The sequence below is a fragment of the Tinamus guttatus genome, unplaced genomic scaffold (genome assembly GCF_059628265.1).
Source record: "Tinamus guttatus ecotype Peru unplaced genomic scaffold, ASM5962826v1 Tinamus_guttatus_pri_ptg000308l, whole genome shotgun sequence".
NCBI lineage: Eukaryota > Metazoa > Chordata > Aves > Tinamiformes > Tinamidae > Tinamus > Tinamus guttatus.
This window is the reverse complement of record NW_028288842.1, coordinates 549513-572537: the sequence shown is the minus strand read 5'-3', so window position 1 is coordinate 572537 and position 23025 is coordinate 549513. Positions and strand designations below refer to the sequence as shown.

General features: G+C 41.5%; 1 protein-coding gene across 1 annotated transcript in view; it reads right to left on the bottom strand.

Moving 5' to 3' along the window:
* The window catches only part of ITPR2 (inositol 1,4,5-trisphosphate receptor type 2), a 237065-nt gene that overhangs the window by 100960 nt on the left and 113080 nt on the right, over positions 1 to 23025 (bottom strand). The window contains exons 32-37 of the mRNA XM_088528402.1: positions 22657 to 22782; positions 17751 to 17879; positions 17055 to 17175; positions 8500 to 8690; positions 7607 to 7749; positions 5499 to 5607 (exon numbers count right to left, since the gene is read on the bottom strand). Coding sequence (XP_088384528.1) covers positions 5499 to 5607; positions 7607 to 7749; positions 8500 to 8690; positions 17055 to 17175; positions 17751 to 17879; positions 22657 to 22782 — 819 coding nt within the window. The remainder of the gene's footprint in view (positions 1 to 5498; positions 5608 to 7606; positions 7750 to 8499; positions 8691 to 17054; positions 17176 to 17750; positions 17880 to 22656; positions 22783 to 23025) is intronic.

Below are 23025 nucleotides of genomic sequence, written 5' to 3'. Positions count from 1 at the left end.
TGGGCTTAATTATTCCTGCTTGAAACCTGCAGAGAGGGAGGGGGAGCGAAACTGTTGATTTGTTTCTCAGTGGGTTTTATTTCTTTGGCTTGTAAAATGTCAGCATATGGATATAATGAGAAATTACCACATTTTAAGGGCCTGACCACATTTAGTATTTAGTCTTGCATATCTGAGTGCTGCGCCGCTCCTGCTGTAATTACTGGCTCGGAGGATTTGCGGCTATAGGAGAGCTTGGAATCCTCCATGACTGTGAATCTGTGCAAGCTTTTGCTATTGCAATAGTCCACACACCTTCGTGTAAACCACCACAGAGAGGCATTTGCCTCAGGTGTCTCAGTAATGCCTGAACTTTCTGCCCCTCTCCTGACTTCACTGTCACACCAAATCCCCAGCAGTGGCCTCCTGACCGTCTCGGAAAGAGGGGCCGGTCCCAGCAATCAGCAAAACCCACCACGCGATCCTCCTCCTCCTCGTGCCTCCAGCTCCTCCAGACCCACGGCTGCTCTCCTAGGGGAGAGTTTTTAATAAGCAGCAACGCAGGAGGCTGCAAAAATATTCATTACTGCAGGAAACGAACAAGTGGTTTTAAAAAACACTTCAATATAGGCAGCATTTAGCTTAAGAGTTAAATACTCTCTTGCAGTATTTCTGTGCCCATACTATCTTGCAATCACACTGAGCTTCATGTGTGGGAACAGCCTACTGACAACAGGAAAAACCAAGCTTGCACATAGTCATTTCTATAAATGAGCACGGATAAATCAGACAGCAAAAATGGTGAAAAATAATATGCGATTCTTTAGAATGCCCACATTGCCGCTAATGCAAATAAAGGAATTTTTCAACCCCTTCTTTCTCCCACTTAAAATGTGTCCCTCTAAGTGATAATGCATTCAGCAGACCCCCACACATTCAGAATTATTATTCTTTCCTCCCATTTATTTTTACCTACATTTGTTTGGTATCGGAATGCTGCCCAATGCACACATGCAAACATCTAAAATCATCTTGAAAGGCTGATGTTATAGAACAGAATGCAATTTAACCTAAAAAGTTCTCTGTTTGAAAGAACTGCAATGCTGGGACACGGCAGGGCTCCCAGCAACATCTCCCGGCTTTTAAGACACGTTGAGACCACTTTTCCCACAGGACCTACATCTCTCCCTGGTTTGAACCCAGACGGTGAATCAGCACATTCACCCAGCAGAGCTGGGACTAAACCTTTTGACCAACTGGGGATTTGTCACTGGCTCAAAATGAAGAGGCTCAAGCCTTCAGGCACAAAATAGCCAATTGCCAAGGGTGGCCCTGTCAGTGACTACAGCTTATGGGAATAAAGGGCATATATTTAAAAAGAACCTGCAATATTTTTTCACGTGTATATGAGCTGTTGTTGCTGCAAACAAAGAGGAGACATGGTCTGCAGTAAAATAACTGCAGTAAAATACAGAAATATTAACATTGCACAACAGAAGGCCACGAAGCTTCAGTTTTTAAACAATGACGTGAGTGCAAATGCAAGAAGAGTGGGACAAAGGAGTTTTTTTCCCAGAAAGGTGGAAGGCCCAACTATTCAATTCTGACAAATAAGCAGCTTGTAGGTTCTTTACTGACACTTAAAATTTAAGCTGAAATTTCAATTATTGATACTGCACTTCAACGCCTAAAACAGGAAAAAGGGAAACACTTGTGTTCACAAGTAACCCTTACTGAAATGTTTGGCCTATTCATACCAACATTTCACAGAGGAACAACTACTTGTCCGGATACAGGCTCAAATTCTACCACATTCTATAATGCCCAGAGTTATCGAGTTCAATAAGTCGATAATGTTTTATGTCATATGCAGACAAGATGAAAAACAGTAACTTTTTTTTCAGACAAGTTCATGTCATTTAAGAACAACCAGGGACCTGGAAGGCTGTTTCTGCCCAAGGCACTGACAAACCAACAGCTGGGGCGGGCTAAGATGTTACCATATGAGCACACTTTGGCTCAACAATTTGATTGAATTCACTGAGGTTTAAGTTAAGCATCTGGACTCTCTCTGAAGCAGCCAAGAGCACTCGTCCCTTGTGGCCCACCAACTGTGGGCAGCAAGGTAATGGCAAAATGTAAATCATCCCATTTGCAAAATAAACACGCATCAAGAGCCCGCCTCTCCCTGCGCACAGGAAGGGATCTCCAGACTGAAGCTAAGATGCGGAGGAAGGAGCAGAGTCAGAAACCACACAGAAATTAAAATGAAACTAAGCACCACAGAGATGGACAAAACACAACCTTGCATAAAAACTTAAAAAATTCTGGGCCCAAATAACTCTGTTCCTGTAAAACAGGTATGAGAATGGACTACTGACCTGCAACAAAGGACAAACACACAGATAGGGCAGATCTAGTTCAAACAGTCATTTCAGTCTCTCCCGTTTCTTTCCTGAAAGAGTCAACCTAGAGAATCCATGCCATAGCAACTGCCTGGGCATTAATGTAATGTAAAGGTAACGTAAGCTTCCTGCACTCATGGATTGATCCAAATGTTGAAACACTGTTCTGCAAGAGCTCGCTGGGGGCGAGGCAGAATATCAAGTTTCATTCCAGTTAGTTACCTAATCAATGCAAATAGGGCTAGGAGGCAAGGGGGAACTCTGGGGAGATCGCAATAATCACCCACAATTACTTCTGAAAGCTAATCAATGACCAAGAGGCCTTAGATGCCATTTATATACCTCAAATCAAACTCCTGAAATTAAACTTTGATTCCTAACACCATTAGAGGCTGCGACACTAAGCGAAGCGCTGCGTTTAAGCCAACGCTGCCTCCAAGGGAGGTTGCAGGGGCAAAGCAGGATGGGGCCAGGAGAGCGAGCAGTGCAAGCCGAGACGTGCCAGCCGCGCGAGCTGCAACCCTGAGTCCACCTGGGCCAACGGACACGGGGCCGAAGGGAAACAGGACAAAAGAGCAGCGAAACATGGGCCTGACGTGGTCTGCTCTGCCTTGTCCCAGCACCACTGCAGGCAACCTCCCAGAGGCCAAATGGAAGATAGACGCTGCAGTAAAAGGCAAGGGTCTTGATGGGCTTCTTGGCCATGGGAAGCAGAGGGCAGAGAGAGAAGTAGAAATCTTATTTCATTATTTCTTCTTTGCTTCTCACTATGGGAAGGTTCACAGAAATGGAAAGTTGACCATTTCTGCCAAATTTATCAGAAGGTGCATTATAATGGATGACTAACAAATTCAGAATTTCTGTAAAAATGTCCCATGTCCCTCTAGTATTACCATTATGAGTTTACTTTAATTTTTTCATTATCCTTCTAACAAGAGTAGAATAAAATTACAGGTAGTGATATCATAGTTCAAAGAAAGTTGGAGACACACAACGGGCGATTCATGGTGCTATTTTTACTATCCTGAGGTCCGTAGCAAGAGCAGTGACTCATACAAGGAGCAAGCAAGAGAAGCACTTGCAAAACCCTACAGGCTTGTCTGCTCATGCAGATGCTCCTTGCATGGCACTCCTGGCACGCCAAAGAGAAAGCACGAGAAGAGAGTGTTGCCCCTTCTCCCACTCCCCCGGACCCTGGTCACTATGCTGGTAGTGAGGATCCCATCAAATGTCCATTCCCAGGAAGGGGAGGTAGGGCCAAGCGCCTGCATGTAGCAGTGGGGCACGCTCCCTCTGCTGGCTTCCTTCCCACTGGGTTACCGGCCTCCACAACAGGGCATAAAACCAGCACTTAAAATAGGGGAGCGCTTTGGGGGACTGCTTGCTTTTTTTTTTCTTCTCTGCAGACCTGGGATGATGTGACTTTTTGGTGAGTCTATGTGGGTATTCCAGAAAAGTTTGGCATGGTTCCTCATAACATGCAAAAAGAAAACTACTTTTTTCAATGTCATGCAGGGGGGCTCATGGGCCCAGAAAGCTATAAGAATAATAATTACTAATTATTATTATTATCAGTAATATTACTAGTAATAACAGTATCATCTGCTTCACCTCTGAAACTCCTCCTATGACATAAAAATAACCTCTGTCTGCCCAGGCCTGACTGCATTCTTCTTGGAGCCCGATTCTCGCCGGGCGGTGAAGAGGAGCTGGTTTGCTCTGTGTGCACTGGCTGCTTTCGTGCAGAGCAAGGCTGAGGTTTCGCAATTGCTGCCTTTGTCTTCGTATCACTGTTCTGCACCGAGATTTATTTATTTCTTTTTATCCTGTCTAGCAGGTTGCTTAGAAGCCTGGGCAAAATGTTCCCGTGTCCATATGTTGAAATAAAAACAAACAGTATGCAGTCAAAACAAAGGCGCTGTGAATATTTCACATTTCTAATATATGGCTCCTCTCTCATAAAGGAGAAGCAAGCGTTGCTCTCTTACCACTTCAGTCAACTGGACCAAAATTTTTAACTTTGCAAGGAAAAACTCAAACATCCAGAAATATGCACAGGCATCTTCAAATCCCCTAAGACTTTTTCATAACTAACTCCATAACTAATGTATCTGAATAGTGCCAGATACAGTAAAATGAACGAGCACTGCTACTTAGACATGCGGAAATATTTGGGTGTAAAAGCCGAGGACAAGGAAACGGTGCCACGCCAGGTTCCAGTCGACATTTTTCCTCAAGTAAAATAATCCCCATGAACATGTTTGACCAAACATGTCAGCTGGGAACAAATGAAAACGATGGCAGTAAAAGATGGGATAATTGCACTCTGATTCCTATTGAGGAGTGACTAATACTGAGAGAATTTTGCGAGTACTCAGAAGCACCGACAAGAGGAAACCATACAGAAGGCAGAGGGATCCTTAATCAGGCAGGACCTCTAGGAATGGACAGCTGACTTGTAAATCTGAAACTAGTTACCAAAACCAAAGGGGAAGGAGAGATGAAACGCGTGTTTGAAACGCTTTGTTTTATGAGACAAAACAGGATATTAAGAGGGCAAGAGTGTTCCTAGACACAGGAAGACATCAGACACTTCACAGAAGACACAGACTATGTCATTTGTCCCCAAACTGGCAGCTCTGTTTAAACACAACATGGAGCTGTCACCCATTTATCATTATTAAAATGTTTATGGAATACAAGAGCCTGTCACCATAGGCAATAGGAGAAAACTGTGCATCTGCAACTAAAAAAACCCTAACTTTCTGATTGATTACATGATAGAAAAGGTCAGACATAAAAGGACTGCTTTCCAGAAATACAGCATAGCCAATATATAATAACCACATATAGCAATACTTGCTGCAACTAACTCTTTCAGCCTTCCTTGCCTTGCCTCTGGTAGAAGTCCCTGATACAAGACTATTTACATAAGGCAGACCATTTCTTTTGCTTAAACCTTACTTTCTGCCTCACCACGCTGTTTCTCAGCCACTGTGTTACCTTTAAAACATGTAAGAAATTGACATCATGCCAGATTCTGTTGCTATTCTAGAGGTATCTTTTTAAAACCATGTTTTTAGTTCTATACGTAATACTAAAATGTAGCAGTACCTCTTCCGCAAAGTTAGTTTTCTTGTCAAGCATTTCTCGTAATGTCTGAAGAATTTTAATACAGAGCTTCTCTTCTTTCTCCATTAGCTTCTTCGTGTGATTAATCAACCTGAAAGTAAAATATTAAACCTTAAAGAGCTCCACACGTTGTCTCTTGGCCATACAACAATTTCTTTATGTAAAAATTGTTCTTCATTGTATTTTTACTCACGGAAAGGAAATAAAAGAAGTCAAGAAAAATCAGCATTGTAAAAGGAAATGGCACTTTCAAGGTGCTGAGTTTTGGGTGTCAATTTATATCTTACTGTCCATATAGAAGGCAGAATTCTACATCCATTTTTAAGAGGGCTTCCCAATTAAGATCCAAATTTGCGATTTCCTCCTCTCTTTAGAGTGAACTGCCTTACGATGTTCATCATGCCTCCATGAAATTTTAAAGGTGCAACCTTTACACCTTCCAACCTTGATGTATTTACACAATGTATTTATTCAATAATTACCAAATGGAACCCAGCAAAAAGAATTCCCAAAGCATTCCTAAAAACTTCACACTAAATTTTTCAGAGATATAGATATTTGGATGAGGCATTGTCTATGTTCATACAGCAACTCTATAGCTGAAAGTCTGAAAATAAGGTATACTTCCACATCCAACTAAGGCTGTGAAGGGGTTTGGGTTTTAGCCAGCCTAAGCAAACACCAAAAGAGGCTGTGGTGCCTCTCTGCAGACCAACTCCTTGCACTGGTTCACCACATGGCTGCAGAAAAAAAAAAAAGCACTGCTTGTGAAAACAGTACTTGTGAAAACCAGAAGCAAGGAAGAAATCTGAAGGCCTTGGAGAGGTTTGTTTCTTTCAGTACCAGTCTTGGCTTATGGTGGCTAAAACTGTGCTCATTGATTTTGTTCTAGGATCAGCATACAGCAAAGGCAGTGAGATGAATTTACACTGAATTCAGAAGATGGCATTATTAATAGTCCTAAAAGCAGTCACCAAAAAACAGTGTTGGGAGGGACCAACTGCGCCATCCAGATCAGCCCTCTCCAACCCGCTAGAATCCATTATATTTGAGTGGTTGCTAAGTTAGTGTCTTGATACCATGCTGAGCTCAGTGCAAATGTCATGCAGGAGTTTCCCATTGCCACGTTAACTGAGTTCACAAGCTCTGGGCCCAAAACAATGCAGGTCTCAGGCCAACAATACTAACAATGTGTTTAAACGGTAACATCTATATCTGAAGACTCGTATATAGCTCTGCAAAGTATTATTCTGCAAGGGTAGCTAATTAAATAGAACAGAAAACAGTGCTCACTTCATTACATGGGCCAAATCCAGCAGCCTCGGACTTGATTTAATGCCAACATTGAACAGGACTTTAGACAAGAGGGGATGTGTTGGGAGGAGCCTGAAATTTAGCTTGATTTTTCCAATTTATAAAGTGTATTGCTATAATGTTACCTCTGCAGAATATGCAAAAGCCAAGGAATCGGGAGAGTTGCCAAATGTGTACATTTCCCTCAAGTTACCTCTGTTTAAATTACAGTTTCTCAAGGGCAGGGAGGGCATCTCACTAGAGGACTAATAAAGCAAAATTGAGAGACTTTATTACAATGCCCAAAGTGCAAATAAAACATCTTATAATTCAAGTCCAGGTAGGGGTGCATGTGAAATGTATTTTTAAAAGAGCTATCGGCTGTTTAAAATTATTAATCAAAAGATTTGTTTGCTTTATCAAAAATCCAGTGCTGAGCGCTCCTGGAAAATTCTGCCAGGAGAAGTCGAAGCTTCTGTAGCCAACGTGGAGAAATTTAATAGCAAAAATAGCCCATTAAGAAAACAGAAGTAGGTTTAGCCTGTCTCAATTTTAACAAGCTATTACCATTCAATTTCTAGGCAGACAGGGCAAGCAAATGTCTCTCTATTCCTGTCCCTACTCCTAAATTGCTGAGAAACACAAAGCATCTAGCAAAAGACTTCAGTTTAAGCTTTCAGTATGAACTCAGGCTTCTACATGCTTAAGTCACTGTCGAAAATCAGAGGCAAGTGCTGTTGAAATATTTTACTCCTTGTCATCGTTTTTGAAGAAAGGCCCCTCCTTGCACCACTTACTTGGACATGAAAGCACCACATCTTATTCTGGCATCGCTTCCCTCAGGAAAAAGCAGCTCCGGACTGTGCAGCACATCAACCAGCACTGAGAATTCGGCCTGCATCATGGGAGTGAACTGCTGCTCCAAGGAGGACACTACATCCTGGGGAATGAAGCAGAAAGTCAATTCTAACCATCCTCGATCAAGGAGGCTTGAAGACTCTAACCCAGTTCTTGGTAAAGTAATTGCATTTTTCTTCCTTCATGCTACTCCTCCAGCAGGGCAAATGGGGGGAGCTGTCCATCAGTTGTTTAACGTCTGCACACACTCAGCAACAGTCAGGATGATGGTGTGCTGACAAAAACACTGCTTGTCATGCTATGGCGTTAAGAGTATCACCTGAGATGGACAAGTAGAAGAGCCTTAGAGGAAGCAACAAGTCCTACCGTTGCCTTAGCTCAAAAACTCTTTGTGTCATTCAGCCCTCAATCCACAAAGTGATCTTCCATTTTACAAATAATCTCCAGTGACAAAAGATGACATAATGGCTCCTACACCCTTCACTATCTCATCTGCACCTGAGGCAAACGTGCGACCATGAGAAGGAAGAAAGGAGACCCTTCTCTGCACAATACTTTGAGGAAAATAACTTATTTTCTTCCTCTCTTTACCGACTTCTGCAGGGGCTGTATTTAGATCCTGGAGCAGAAGGCTCTGTGTGTTGGCTTCTCTTTGAGTAGACACCAGAGGAGATGTGTGCCTTCTGCTCCCTTCTACCTTAAAGTCCAAGATTCACTGTGATCCAACACTAAAAGCACAATCTGTGCACTGTATCTGGTGTTTTGCACATCTGTCACATATCAGATAAATGCTCTGCTACAGCTAGTTCCCAGGACGTTTGATATTTTGTACCTGCAGCTTTTCTATTATATTCCTGTAATCCCAGGCAGGCCCACCAAGAGCTTCTTTGAAACGAGGTCCACTGCGGGCTGACATCCTCCACCCCATGGCTGCTCTCTGCACCATGTTAGAGTGACTCTTCATGAACAAGGTGTTGACCTGGCTGTCCAAATCCACTGGAATTGCAATCCCACGGTTCTTTGCTTTGGAAGGAAGAAAAAAAGAAGATATTCACTACGTCAAAAATTTAAAAATCTCTTGCAAAACACAGCACAGTTATACTTCAAGTTAAGGGGACATTTCAATTTAAAAGGTTTTAGGAATAAGAATCTGGTAGAAAGAATCTGTTTTCCAAGTTAGAGTGCAGAAATACAAGTTGGAGAGCTGTACTGCTTTTATGCGAGCTGAGGATCACATCCAATATATGTTTTAATAGGTACAGATGTTTCTTTTTTATAAACAAATATTTTTTTACTCCTCTGCCGCCAAAAAGAAAAAATCGAGAGATATTAATGAGCAGCATAAAGAGTAAGGATTATTATTTTAAGAGCTTGTTTTAATTTATTCAGAAGTAAAAATCAAAAACTCTTTTTTCTTCCTTTTTTTTTTTTGTTTTGCTTTTTCTAATGGACATATACACATTTGGCCAATTTATCCCAGGTGCTATGTGTAGGCTTTTATGAGTATTTTGCTTGTGAAGACCTTGAAGAACAAAGTGCATACAAATTAAATTTGAAAAGGACTCTGGGTCCTCTGCTCTTTCCCTTCAGTTTCCTATACAGCCAGGTTTGGAAAATCATGAAGCTGCCAAATGCCACTGCACTATAACTGGTAGTTAATAAACAGCTACAATTGGCAAATCCAGGTCAATAATGTGATTTTGTTTTTCTTTAGAAATGACAAGGAAATGTGAACAAAATGAGAGAATATCAGAAGGCAAAAAAAAAAAGGAAAGCCTTGCACCTATTCTTACAGTGCACCCACTATTACGCTACCATTAATACTGAACTGTCTTTAGAAAAAGAAGTTTGAAAGGCAAAGCTAGAGGTAAGTGCCCTTTCCTCTAAGCATACATCTGCATCAGCCATATTGCCCCCTCTGCGAGAGATCAGAATGGTGCTGCCTGAGACTCGGCACAGGTTGTCCGAATTTCAGTGAATAGACGAGAGATGGGCGCAGCAATATCGCTATTGGAAAGATTAGATGCATTTCATTAATTTAGCTTTATATATATTCTAAGACATTTCACTTTATTTCCGTGGCATAATTTATGCTTAATAAACACCGAGAAGTAAAATGCAGAAACATGTTTTGCCAAATAAAAAAAATCCTGATAATAGCTGCCTTTCAGGGTTCCTTATTTAATTGGATATCCTAAAGGGTATTAGTCTACGTTAAAGAAGTTCTGAATAATGTTCAATTTCTTTGACGCATTTCCCCACCAGTTTGCACTAACATACAAACTTTCCACAGCGGTGGGAGGCAGCGACCACATCCCACCCCACAAACACCTTCCTTTAGGACCGTGCAGCTTCCAGTCCCCATCCTGTGAAGCCCATGGGTGCCGTCTCCCCCCCACGGACAACGTACCAACCCAGGCCACACGTGTCGCTCCTGTGAACGAAGGCTCCCGCCGCTCAGCTCAAGACACAGATCCCAACCACCGCATGCGAACCAGCATTTCTGGAAGTTTGGCAGCTTCCTCACTGCCACTTGCTTTTTTCTTCCCACTCCCCACTTGTTTGGAAGACGAGGTTCCCGCTTAGCGTGAGCAAAATGCTATGTATGGCTGGCCATTAGTTCTAATGATCCTTTTGCCGTGTGACTTGCCTGTGTTATTCTTCAAAATTCATTTGCCCTGTTGCTGCTTCTTTCATTACAGAAGTCCATTAAAGTTGTCCCAGTGTGGCCAGGGTGCTGCGGCCTATTAATTCAATTTATTGTGTCCCAGTGTCAGTCACTAGAATGTTATCAGACAACACTTACTTCTCAATTAAGTGCTATGTATGCAGAATCCTAATATATCCAGGAATAAATTTAGCAATGGGGAGCAGGCTGCTCAGAGGAAAACCCAGACTTGTGTAGTCCTACAGATGCCATTTGAAGTTAACAACTTCCATCAGTGTCTGAGTAGCAGCCAAGGACTATGACTGTTCAAAGAGTTGCAGCTAATTAAAACTATCACAAAGAAAACCAGAGGGAGGGAAAAAAATACTCCTTTGTTTTGAACAGTTCTTATATGTATAATTCCATTTGTAATTAAGATTTGCATTGGTTGTCAAAGGGCACTGTTGAAGTCTAAGCTATAAACAAAGCCTTTGTCTTCTTATTTCTTTGCAGCTTGTAGAAAGTTTATCTTTCATTTGTTTCACATTTCATTATTTAAAACAACATGAAACATATTTTTACATTTTGGAAAGCTGATGAACAAATGTGAGCATAAATATTTATTTTTAATTTAGGTGTTGTAGGCTGCTTTCCTCTTCAAAACGTGTCAATCTCCCTTAAAGTATGAACATAAAATATTTAAAAGCATGTTTATTTTTGTTCCACTTAGAAATACTTTTGGATGAAGCTCAAACTTGCAAACTAGGGTTGGAGCTACTAGACAAAGGAGCTAGAAGTGGGTAAAATCCTGTCCTTCATCTGAACGTTGAAGCTGGGAGGAAATCAAGGCACGTGGCTCTCTGTAAACTGGTGGGATAGATAACCAGCAGGATACTTGCCTCGATGGACTAGAACATGTCTGCAACTAAAGCGAAATTCTGCCTTTCAGCAGAGTCACTGGGCAGCCCTATTTCCCATCTAAAGCCTAACGGAGCACGCGGGGCTGTTTTGCCAGTGTCAGAGGAAATGGGATTTGCTGGGAAATCCTCTGCATGACTAACTCTCAATCCAATGCTCGCGATTCTATCAGCAGTGGCTCCAGCTGAGCCAAGACACGTGAGTGGAAATGGTGAAGCACCACAGTGCCACAAATTCAGCCACGTCATGGGAAAATGCCCGGCTGTGGTGCCGGATGACTCTCTGGTAGTCAGCATTTTTCCTCTCCTTTACTGCTTAAAGTTCTAGGACTCAAAATAAAAGGGAAACCTTAAGGATTTGGAGTAAGAGGCTCCAGTGAAGGCCGTGCCCACAAGCACACTGGGCTCTACCAAAGGCCTAAGAGCAGAGTCCGGCTGCTAATGGAACGGCTGTGGCGGACTGACTAAGATAGATTTTGTAAAATTATCTTCAGGTGGGTCCCTCCACAGAATCACAGAAATTGGAAGCAAAAGGGCCCATTTCAGGAATCCTTATTGAAGCACCATACTTTCAGTGTACTGTGGTCAATTTAATCCTAAGGATTTCCAGGAAGTAGCTCTTGCCTGTGATTTTCCTTGGAAGATGATTCTTCAGACTAAGACATCTTGCTGCGAGGAAGTTTTCCATTCTCCTTGAGACTCCCACCTGAGTGTTCGCTAATTTTCCATTTCGCTCCATTAGGGTTTGTAGTATTCATAAAATACTACGGTATTTAGTAGCTCTATAGTATTTACCAGTATTTGCACTATGCTGAGCAATCCCTGGTGCAGGTTTTCTGAGGGAGACGCACAGGATTTTTATCCCTTAGCACTTACTCAAAGAGATGCATGCAATTTGGGTCACAAAAACCAGAACTCCACCTAGCTGTGTATCCTTTTCTCTTCTTGCTGTTTACACCCCTCTGGTAGCTGCAGACAGCTCTATCATGTTCTCCCACACTTCCCAGTTGTCACTTCATGGAGAGATGCATATTTAGTTCAATTAATTTTGCTCCATAAATCAGTCCCTCCAGTTCCTTAATCATTTACTGACTGCTTAACAAATGCATTTGGACGGAGAGACACTGATGCTAGCAACAGCAAGACTTTTTAAGGGGAATAAAAGCTTTGTGGAGACAAGACACAAGCCTGCCAATCTTGTACCTTTCACTTGGATGTTGTTTTTTTCTTTCCAACAGAAAATCTGTGCTAAAATATTTATCAGTCTGTAAAAAGATCATCATTGAATTTTTCTTGCAATTAGAGAAACACAAACAGTTAAAATAGAATAAAATATGTGTTTCATCTGCAATGTATTCTTCTCGCTGTCAAAAAAGTAACAACAGGATAATTATTTTTTTGAACTAAAAATTGAAAATGAAGGTGTAGCTTTTTATGAAAAGGGAAAAAAAGATTAAAAACTCAAGTGAGAATGGAAATAAAATATTTTCAGGGCTGAAAAGATTGTTTTCAGAAAGGCCATTTATATGGACATGAACACATGTGCAATAATTCCAAAGAAGCAATAAAATGTAACCCAGATTTTAAGTTTAAAGTTTTCTATCATAATTTGGTATAGAAAATAAAAAAAGGAAAGGTTTTTAGAGCATATATGAGCTTGGTCAAGATGCATCACAAGAGTTTTCTTCAGATTCTATAGACTCTTAAAGGGATAGTGATGAGCTGCAACTGCAGAATAAATACACACCTGGAACAGATTTCAGCAGTCCTTCAGACCATTTGCTCTCCATTACAGACAACTTATGGTCTTTAATCTCCCTTGAGCACACAGCAAGCTCTACTTAAAACTGAGTTACATTTTCGGTCACACTGTGTCTTCTCTTGGTTTGCTGATCAAATACATCCTTCCAATGTTGGTTCGAAATCTCTTATTTTATTTAGCTTACTTACCTAAGTAGATATATAGCCAGTTATTTTGAGGTCAGCACTGTTCTTTAGCTTAAATGTTTCTTTTTTCCAAGTGTTTATCTTCCTATGTACTTTTAAAGAGCAAAAACTTGCCTTTGTTTTCATAGCCAAACATACCCACCTCTTAGAATATCCTTTTGCAACACTCTCCTTCATTCTCCTGATCACTGCAGTGGTACCTCCTCTGTACCTATTCCAGTTTTGAACTTAATAGCCTTGTCATAAGACTCACCTCTGAGTCTGTAGGATGGAAACAAGAGTTCTCCTTTTGCTTCTCCTGCACAGTATCCTAGAGTATAATCTAATAATGGCTAATGTAATTTGGCTTGCCAACAGATCTTTTTAAAGGGTCTAACAAACTGTAGGTTCCTACCCGCTACTGTTTACTCATGTGGGAAATTCCGATTATGTCATTATTGGTGGTAACAGCACAGTCATGCACATGCCACATGAAGCATCCTTGGGATACATACGCATCGTCTGGGTGAAGGTGTAATGAGTTAAAAAAAGACACAGGGGAAAAAGCTAATGGATATTACAGAGAACAGACTATACTACACCTGGATTTATCTCACCTGTGCCACAATACACTGAGGTGCTTTGAGCTTGCAAAAGAAGAGAAACCTGAGGCTCAAGAGTGAAGAAAAATAATCACTCCTTAATAAGTGGCAAAGTCAGGTAGTTCTTTGCAACACGCCCTCGAAGATCTTCAGCCCTGGAAGGAAGACCTTGCTCCCATACCATTTAAGACACGGGTTTCACCACAGAGCTCAGAGAAAACTAGACTGGGCCCTGTTAGCAAGCCAGACTAACCTAAATATTTTTCTTTAAGCTTGACTGATGATAAGCCATTAAACAGAAGTGGATGGTTATCAATCCAAACTGTTACTTATGAGGACACAGGGGAATGTCACCATACGGAAAGATAGTAGATGCTTTCTCAGAGTTCAAGGATCTTTTAGACATGTTTCCACTGTAGCTATTGTGCTATTGAGATGGAAGCTATTTGGGTCATAAAAGACTGTATTTTTAAGAAAAACTTGAGTTCTATGTAATAACACAGAAAAAGGATGTGTCAATCTTTGTTACTGTGATAATCTGCTTCAGAAATCCATACAAACTAGACTCAGGTGAACATACATGCAGCACTAATTTTTAAGTATTTCTTTTTATGTCAGTGTAACCAAATGTTTACTGAGCAATAGAAATCAACGCATGTTGGTATCTTTGTGTTCCAAATCCCTCGGAGCCACAGAGGGGTCTGCTAAAAATGGCATTCAAGCCCCTGTACTTCTTGCTGAACTGGAGGCAGACAACTCTGCCTAGGGACAAAGCAGCAAGTGAAGCTTGAAAAGCTTATGAAGTTTTTCCCTGGTGGTCAAGTGGAGTTGAAGTACCAGGGCTATAAGAAATTAGCTTCTGCAACGCATCCTTTTGTTGACCTGGAAGATAATGTACATTCTTACACTGCTCAGAAGAAGACAGGTGTAATGTTCTTAAACTCTCGAGGCAACACTTACACCCACCTGCCTGCAACGTAACTCATAAGCACCGAGCAAAACGTACATTGCTTAAACCGGCCCTGAAATGGGCCTTTTAAACGTACATTATTATATGGATCTTTGTTATCTTGGGAAATCTGTGTATGATCTTTCTTCCTGCTGAGATTCATTTCTGAATCCAGGGCTACCATAAAAAAAAAAATCATGTTTGTTCTTTCAACTCCATACTACATTTATTTTCCATCAAAAGTCTTTGGTCCCTGCTGTAAATCTGTCCAATACTCTGTCTCTCTGATATAGGCAAAATCTTTCTAGAGTTTTTTTTTTTTTTTTTTTAAAAAAAAAAAAAAACCCTGCTGTGAAACATGAAGGCCCTAACATTAAAGCTGTCAGACTCTCAGGAAAAAAATGTATATATCAGAAGAGGGCTCACAGATGCCTAGCCAAAATCCAAACCTCGTCCACTTACACAGCTGGAACAAGAGGCAGGAAAAAAGGCTGGCCTATTTGTGTTATGGAAGAAACCTTTGCTTTCCCGAAGAGCACCATTTGCACTGGTGCGATGCCCAACAGGCAAAGGCACCTAGTACGTGCCTTAATTAGGAGGGCCCTGATTTTAAAAGCACTTAAAAGGGAAAGAAAACCCAGCCAGGGCAGTTTTCCCGAAGCTTTCTGCAGGCGGAACAGGCCTCTGCAATTAGCCTCGGCAAGCCGGTTTGGTGCCATGTCTAAAAGACCCTGGACAACATATTAGGTTAACACCCCAAACAACCAGCTCAACTTTTGCTCCTCAACTTTTGCTTGATTTTTCACCTCTTTTCTAACTACCTTTCTCTTCTGGCAGTTCAGCAGTTTTCCTCCCTTTTCCCCCACATAGCAAGTGGCAGTTTGCTAATGCAGTATATAATTTCACAGGGCTCAATGGTGACAGGAGTGACAAATCCTAGAAGAGTTACTGTGATACCACAAGGAAAGAGGCAGTTCATGTGCCAGGGAGCAGCTCTGAGGCTGCCGGGCTCAGGGACCCGCCGTGACCCACCGGACAAGACAGCCCCTGAGGAGGTGGCAGGGCCCAAGCCAGAAATCCATAAAAATCCATAGGAGCAAGAATGCGTAGGACTAGAGCCTCTTTCAAACTGCAGCAGATGAAGCTTAAAGGAGAGAAAATGCCCTCAGCTTGCACAGTCCTCTCGCCAGATAGAGTTCTAATTAAATCATCTGCTCAACAAATAAAACACTCAAGAGTTGCAAAGTTTTTGGGTAACCGCCATTCTCATTCGCACAAAAAATGTTAATGAGATGTTTCTGGCTAAAATGCTAAGCCCTGTAAAGCCATTCCAAAGTTTGCATTTGGAGTTGATTGCTGCAATGCCACAGATGGTAAAGGGACTCACTCATAGTCTCATCTTTAGTTATTAAAACATTTTTAAAATTGCATCAACTGTAGCACATAGGGAGTTTCTGCACATCTCTGATTGCCTCTACAAGTTTTGACTCACATTGCAGAACCTTATTCTGTTAATAAGCAAAATGATCACTTCTGGAAACTATATTGATTTTTTTCTTCCTTTTTTTCTCTCATGGAGAAGATTTTAAATTTGTATCTGCAGAAATTTAATCTTTCAAATGAACTTTTGCCAGTCCTAGCTGCATAATCGTTAAGAATCTTTTTATTTTAGGATTAAATCACTCCTGCAGCAGAGTTTTAAGGTCTTCAACTTTTGAATATATTTAAAGCATGTAACTTAATCACTGGCCTACAAACCAAATCTGAGTGTCATTTTGGTGCCGGTACATGAGAATAAGCACTTGACAGGGCTGAGTGTGACCAGCAGTAAATGAGCAGGCCTGATCTCTTCTTCCTTAAGCGGGGACTGAAGAGTAACCAGGGAAGCCATGGATGGCACAATTCTGTTTTCCCTCCCACCAACTCGCTGACGGGACTAAACTTCAACAAGTCCAGGACCCTGGCTGGAAAAAACAAATACTTCTCCCAGGAACCAAAGGGAAAACATGATGAACACTCTCTGCTGCACAGTCCCCCTGCATTGCACTTCTCACAAGTGCTGAGAAGCTTATGTCGTGCTTACTATCTTCTCTTGCTTAGGGTCATCACAGAGCTTGGCAAATCCACTTCTCCAGCCTACAGGTTTACCTAAACAGCTTTATTGGATGGGACAGATTTGAACAGGTTAAAAGGGTGAACATTTCAGTCTGAGAAAGTGGGATTTCTTCTATTACCAGTGTCCCAATTGCAAGATGCTACAGTCAAAAGAAGCAACCATTCAACCTCAAGCAAGTCTGATCTCGAAACACAGAGAATATAATAATTAAAGTAAAACCTGGTACCTACCTACTTCAGCCAAAGTTTTGATACATGACTCCACTGAGGCTTTCTGAGTTGGGTTTGGCCAGGTGCAGTTATAAATTCTAAAAGCAGACTGCAGCAACTGAATAAAAACAGGCTGATGTGTCTAAAAACAAAAAGATAAACATGGAATTTTATGCGTTAGAATCTTCTCACAACTGCCCCAGGGTTTGACACATCGTAAAATGCATGATTTTTTTCATCTCGTGTATTTAAACTGCAGCTCAGTTAAATGCTCTTTGCTCTTCAGGACAGGAAGGAACTTCTGCACCCTTAAAAATGTCCAATCATGCTGTTTTTCCTCAGGTAAGATCACCACCAATGTCAAGCAAACACAGCATAACACAGAAAGACTGAGGAATCTTCCTGGCTCTCAGCTTCATGTCCCTTTTGGCATTTTTTCTCATGAAAGTACAAATGAAGACCTTGATTCTGCAAAGATATCCCCCTCCACTGAATTCACAACAGCCAGGGAGAAATCTGATCACGCTGAGCTGCTGCTGCTTCGGAGTTGTAGGAGGTAAAAGTTAAGGCTAAGTGTTTAAAAGAGGAATTAAGCTGCTAGCTAGCGGCATAAGAGGAGACAGAGAAACTAAAGGAGGATATAAAGATACAGCATTCCTACTTGCCTAGTAGAAGGTATCTCATTAAGTGTCCCAATTACATATCCCTTTTCCTTACCTGGAGGCTGGTGCTGTTATCTGAAAACGGAGAATTGAAGAAGCCACTCACAATGTTCATCACTGGCTCAGTGACGTATTTCTCCAGAGACGTGTCTGCATGTTTCCGATCGGTGGTGGTGTTACAAACCTACAGGAAAGGAAGGGGGAGATGAGATCTAGCTCTTTTAAATAAGCTATACAACTTTGTGTTTATTAAAACACATGAAATGGTATCTGTTCTTAGTATGAAAAAGAATGATTTTTACAAACAAAAAAAGGGGAGTAACTGTCTTAGAGTTCATGCGGTATTTCTGATAGTTATCTTTCTTCTTGGAGATGCACATTGTTTTTCAAACCCCCCTTCTCTCCTGAACCAGCTCCTGGTTGTCTATTCTACCCATGCCATGAAAAAGGTGCCCCTAAATCAGCACATTGCATGCCACTTACACATTTAGACAGATTCAAGAAGAAAATGGAGCTTTCCTCCCATTGTAGAGCTAGCTTGGAAAAGGCTTTAGAGATAGATGAGACATAAACACATTAGGTTAGAAAGATTTCATGTAATGTTTAACTTCTCTCTACAATCAATCACCACAAATGGCTGGTGAAAGTGAAACTCATTTACAGAAAAAAAAAAGGTAAAAGAAAAGGAAAGAAGAGGAAATGGCAGAGTCAATAGCAACAGCCTCTGGGACTGAGAGTGTAAACTGTAAAGCAGACAGCATTACTTAGGAAAGCCACATGGGGAAGATACAAAAGACAAGTTAAAACGAAAGAAAGAAGAGGATGGGTAGTGCTGGAAAAACTTTAAAGCGCAAGAAGGATGATTAAATGCTGGGAGGATATGGGAAGAATCGTACACAATTCCTGAAGATACTGTTTGGTACTAAACTGAACGTTTGTTCCTGCCTAAAGAAAGGAGAAAAACTGCACACATATTTCAGTATTTCTTCCCCGCCCCCTCACTCCTCAACATTTGAGAACATTTACAGAGAATCATTTTTGACTTTGCATAAATCAGTGAAAACAGGACACTAAAATGAGAGCAAGCGCAGGAGAACAGAGGGTAGGTTCATTATTTGACCAGAGTCTACACAGACCCAACCATGTCAAGACAGACAGGACTGGACAAAAGAGGCATATGGAATATACTATATACTTCAAAAGCCTTTAAATAAAGAATTTTAGTTGTATTTTAACAATTAAAGGCAAAGTTGCTCTCTCTCTCACCTGTGCAAACAACAGACTTTTGCAATGCTTTAGGAAATCTATTCCAGAATAGGATTTATTTTACTTATACACTTCTGGTATAACTTTCAAATTGCTATATGAGCATTTAATGTACATACATGATGATCAGTCTGCATGGCTCATATTTATAATTACACCATGTTACAGGTGGAGAACCAAAACCCTGCAAAGCTGGATGAATTGCTTAAGGTCACAGAGAAGAGTTGGTGGCAGAAGGGACCATCTGCAGCACATGAGTCTCCTGTAGGGCCAACACCGTCCCCTTACAAAGTGCCATCGTGACCCTAGGACACTAGAAGACAACAGTTCAGGCAGTTTTATCAAGAGTGTTTTAAAGAAGGTACTGAGGTGACATCCAAAAGCACAAGTGCTCATGGGACAATACAGCTCACTGGGTACGAAAGCATTTTGAGGAGTGTGTGACACAACACTACCACATGGTGGGGAGGGGAATAACCAAAGAATAGCTTGAAACCTACAGGAAAAGGCACCTTGAAGACACTGGCTTGTCTGTTTGCCTAAGATGTGTTAAGCAAGCAAGTCATAGGCCCTGTGCAGTCCATTTTTTTAATCATCCCAGGAAAGGAAGTTTATTCGGAAAGTAACAGTAGCTAAACTGAAATAGGGACTCCTTCAGGTAGGGGAGAGGCATGACTCTTCTCCCCCCACACTCCTCACAGAGGTAAAAATGAAGATTCACTTGCAAAACTTTATTTTAAAAAGCTCATAGGACTGTAAGCCTCTTGATGTTCTGCTGCTTTTAATTAATCTGTATGACAATTTTGGCTGGAACCAGTAGCTCTGAGGCTCAGTCTCTGTGCGTGCAATGGAAAGACCGGGAGCTGTGAGCACTGGCACAGCCAGTGCAGGAATCACCAAACTGAAACTCCAAAACGCTCTGAGGCTTTCCCCTTTGCCTGCCTAAGCAGCAGGGCCATATGAGGGGATCCCACTATCCTCAAACACCAGCCTGAAAAATTCCCACCATGGGAGAAGAATTCGGAAATCCTTTCATTCAGTCTTATCCATCTGCCCTTTGGGGACTGAAAGATATTTTCCTGTGGAAGGAAAAAAAATGCTGAAATGCATGAAATGGAGATGAGGATTGAGAAAGCAGTGTTTAAAAACCTCTTAAGAGGCTTTAATAGCAAAACTCCCATAAATAATGCTTCAAAAATTCTGCCGAGAAAGCCAGGAGGACTTCACAGCTGTCAGATCTTGGCTCTTCCTTTAATCCTGCTCAGGATGCAGCTGCTGACTCCCAGAGCCAGCCATACGCAGGAAAGCGAAGCGCCTGCCGGAGCAGCACACACCTCGCTCAGCGCCGCCCTCGCGCTAAGCAAGGCAGGGGGATAGGAGCTAGGCTGGTGGGAACCGGAGAAAAAGGCACCCTTGGAAAGCACAACCGCACTGGGCAAAATGAGCTCTTCTGTGAATTCGCCCGGTGCCTGTTTTGCAATGGACTGTGCTGCTGAAAGCAGAAGGGCTAAATAACCCCTCCTTGGATCTAGAAACAGATAAAATATTTGGCAATTTTAAAAGAAAAAGAAAAAAAAAGAAAACAGAAAAAAAGGAGGAGGACTCTAACCTGAGGATATCACTGTCCATCCCTCACCTTCTTGCTCACTGATAACCTGCTCCAACTCAAAGCTTGCGAATGCACCCACGGACAGGCACTCACAGCAGCTAAAAGGAAAGCATTTCCCCTACAAGAGCATCTCTTTTAGCTCCCTGGAACACTGAGGATCAAAGGGCTGTTTATCTAAATGCTTTGAAAGCTATTGTAACATCTTTCATGGAGCTGACAGCTTTCTAACTACACAACACTGATGTGTTTACAGCAGGAGCTCTGCTTGGGTCCGGGAGACCAAATACAAACCAATACACTCAATAACCCAGAAGACGGGACTGCCCACAGGCCCTGGCCGAAGAGCAGGGCAGGCCAGAGCACTTCCAACACCCTCTTCTAGCTCTCCTAGCCGCTAACCAAGAGGACGGATGAGACTCGTACCCTGCGAGCCGTGCAGGAGGGCAAAATAAAGCGGCGCTTTCCGATTCCCACCCGGGGCAAGCAGAGCGCTCACACAAAACACGCCAGGCCGCTGTGCTGAGGGAGGCCTCCACGCTGCGGGCAGAGGCCTCGTCCCACAGAGCCGCTCCTGCCTGAAGGGCAAGGCAGATGGGTCGTGTTGCCCCGTTAAGGCACACTGAGGTCTGTGTGGAGGGGCCACAGCCAGGAAACGTAGGAAGGGAATTAAGCAGGAGAAAATATTTCTTGGGGCAAAAATGGTTAAAAACCAGAACCCTCCTCCAAGAAAGTTTCTGATTTAGTTTTCCAGTGGTTTGTTGAGATGGGCTTTACTGTTGAAGACAGGCACAGAAACAAGCCAAACAGCAGCCAGACCACACTATTAGATGTATCTACCACTGAAAATGCCTTCTACCAAAAAAGACAGGACAAACATCCCTGTGTTAACTTATTCCTAGAAACAAGAGGAAAATTATTTTATAAATTTTCTATTTCATAGAGATAAGCCTCAGTGCCTATAGCACAGCACAAATCTCTCCACGCGTTTTTCCCTTGGCCATAAATCATGCTAGCCTAGGGGCTATGGTACTTTCTCCCAAAAGGTTTCAAAGAAACTATTTTGTAGTACACTGTTACTTTGGTGCAAATGCCCAATGCAGGACCGAACTTGAGATTCTTCCAGCTTTTTTTGCCCCTTAATTTCAACAAAAGAAAATAAACAGTGCAAGGAGTGAGAATTTAAGGATTAAAAAGAGTAATGGACCACAGATTGGGCAAGGCCAGGCACGCACTACAACCATGCTCTGCAATATATCCAGAACACAGGCCACCAGCACTAAAAATCCGTGCTCCTAATTTTTGAACAGAAAAATCAGCTCTATTAGCGAGGATTAACAGTACACTCTTATGAAAAATATCACCTGCTAGAAAAGGGATATGCAGTGTAAGCTGCAATAGCTGTCTCGGGCTGCTTTCCCCTTGTGGTTCTGGCTACTGTATTTTATCCTTCCTGAAGTTAGGAGAGTCCCCTCTTTTATTGCCTCCCAAGTACTGGTAAATGCAAGATAATTTGAGGTATGCCTTGAAATTTAATTCAACAAAGTATAAAGAATTAGTAAAGATAGCTGAACAACCACAGCTCTGTGCCTTTTGTGTCAGCAATAAGATGGAAAGACAAGAATCAAAACCTGGACAAGGAAAGATTAAAGTAGGAACATGAGCTGAAGAATTTATTGATTCCTGACCCTTGCTTTACTAATAGGGAAAAGCAAGGAGAGATGCAGATTTCTTTTTCTTTAAATTACCACCATAATTACATGATATACATGGTACCGGAAGAAATACAATCTCAACCTTCTACATGCATCCCAGTTTATATCCTTTTCTGATAGGAGGACAAGGGTCCTGAGATGATCTTTTAGAAAGAGAAGATTGCTAGTAATTTGGTTAAACAGGGAAAACAAAGCACAGCAGAAATGATGACCCATTAAAAAAACTTATTTTATGGACAATTTTGAAAAAATAGTAAATAAAATATATTTTTATTCTATATATTTTATTAACCATACTTAGCTCACAAGAAAATTTATTGCAAGTTCAGTTGCCACCCATAGGTACACAGTATTTAATGTCTCATTAAACTTACCCTTGCCATATCAACAAGGAAGTTCTCAAATAATTTCCAAATATGGTTACTGGCATAGATTTCTTTCATTTCCACTTCAGTGTCTACATAACAGTGGTTAACAAAATTAACATAGGCAATTTTCACCTGCCGGAACAGCAAACATATGAACAATGTGAGAATGGGACAACAAAAATCATTAACAATCTTTTTCAATCTGCAAAAACACTGAACAATAAAGATCATTCTTCAAATAAGAAGAAATACTGACAGCAACAATAATGCACACATTCAGTTCTGAAGACTTAACGAATAATCAGTGCAACAAATACATTATGTACTTCCTGAAAAAAAACACATGTGGAGAAATGGTTTTGCAAACATTCTTAC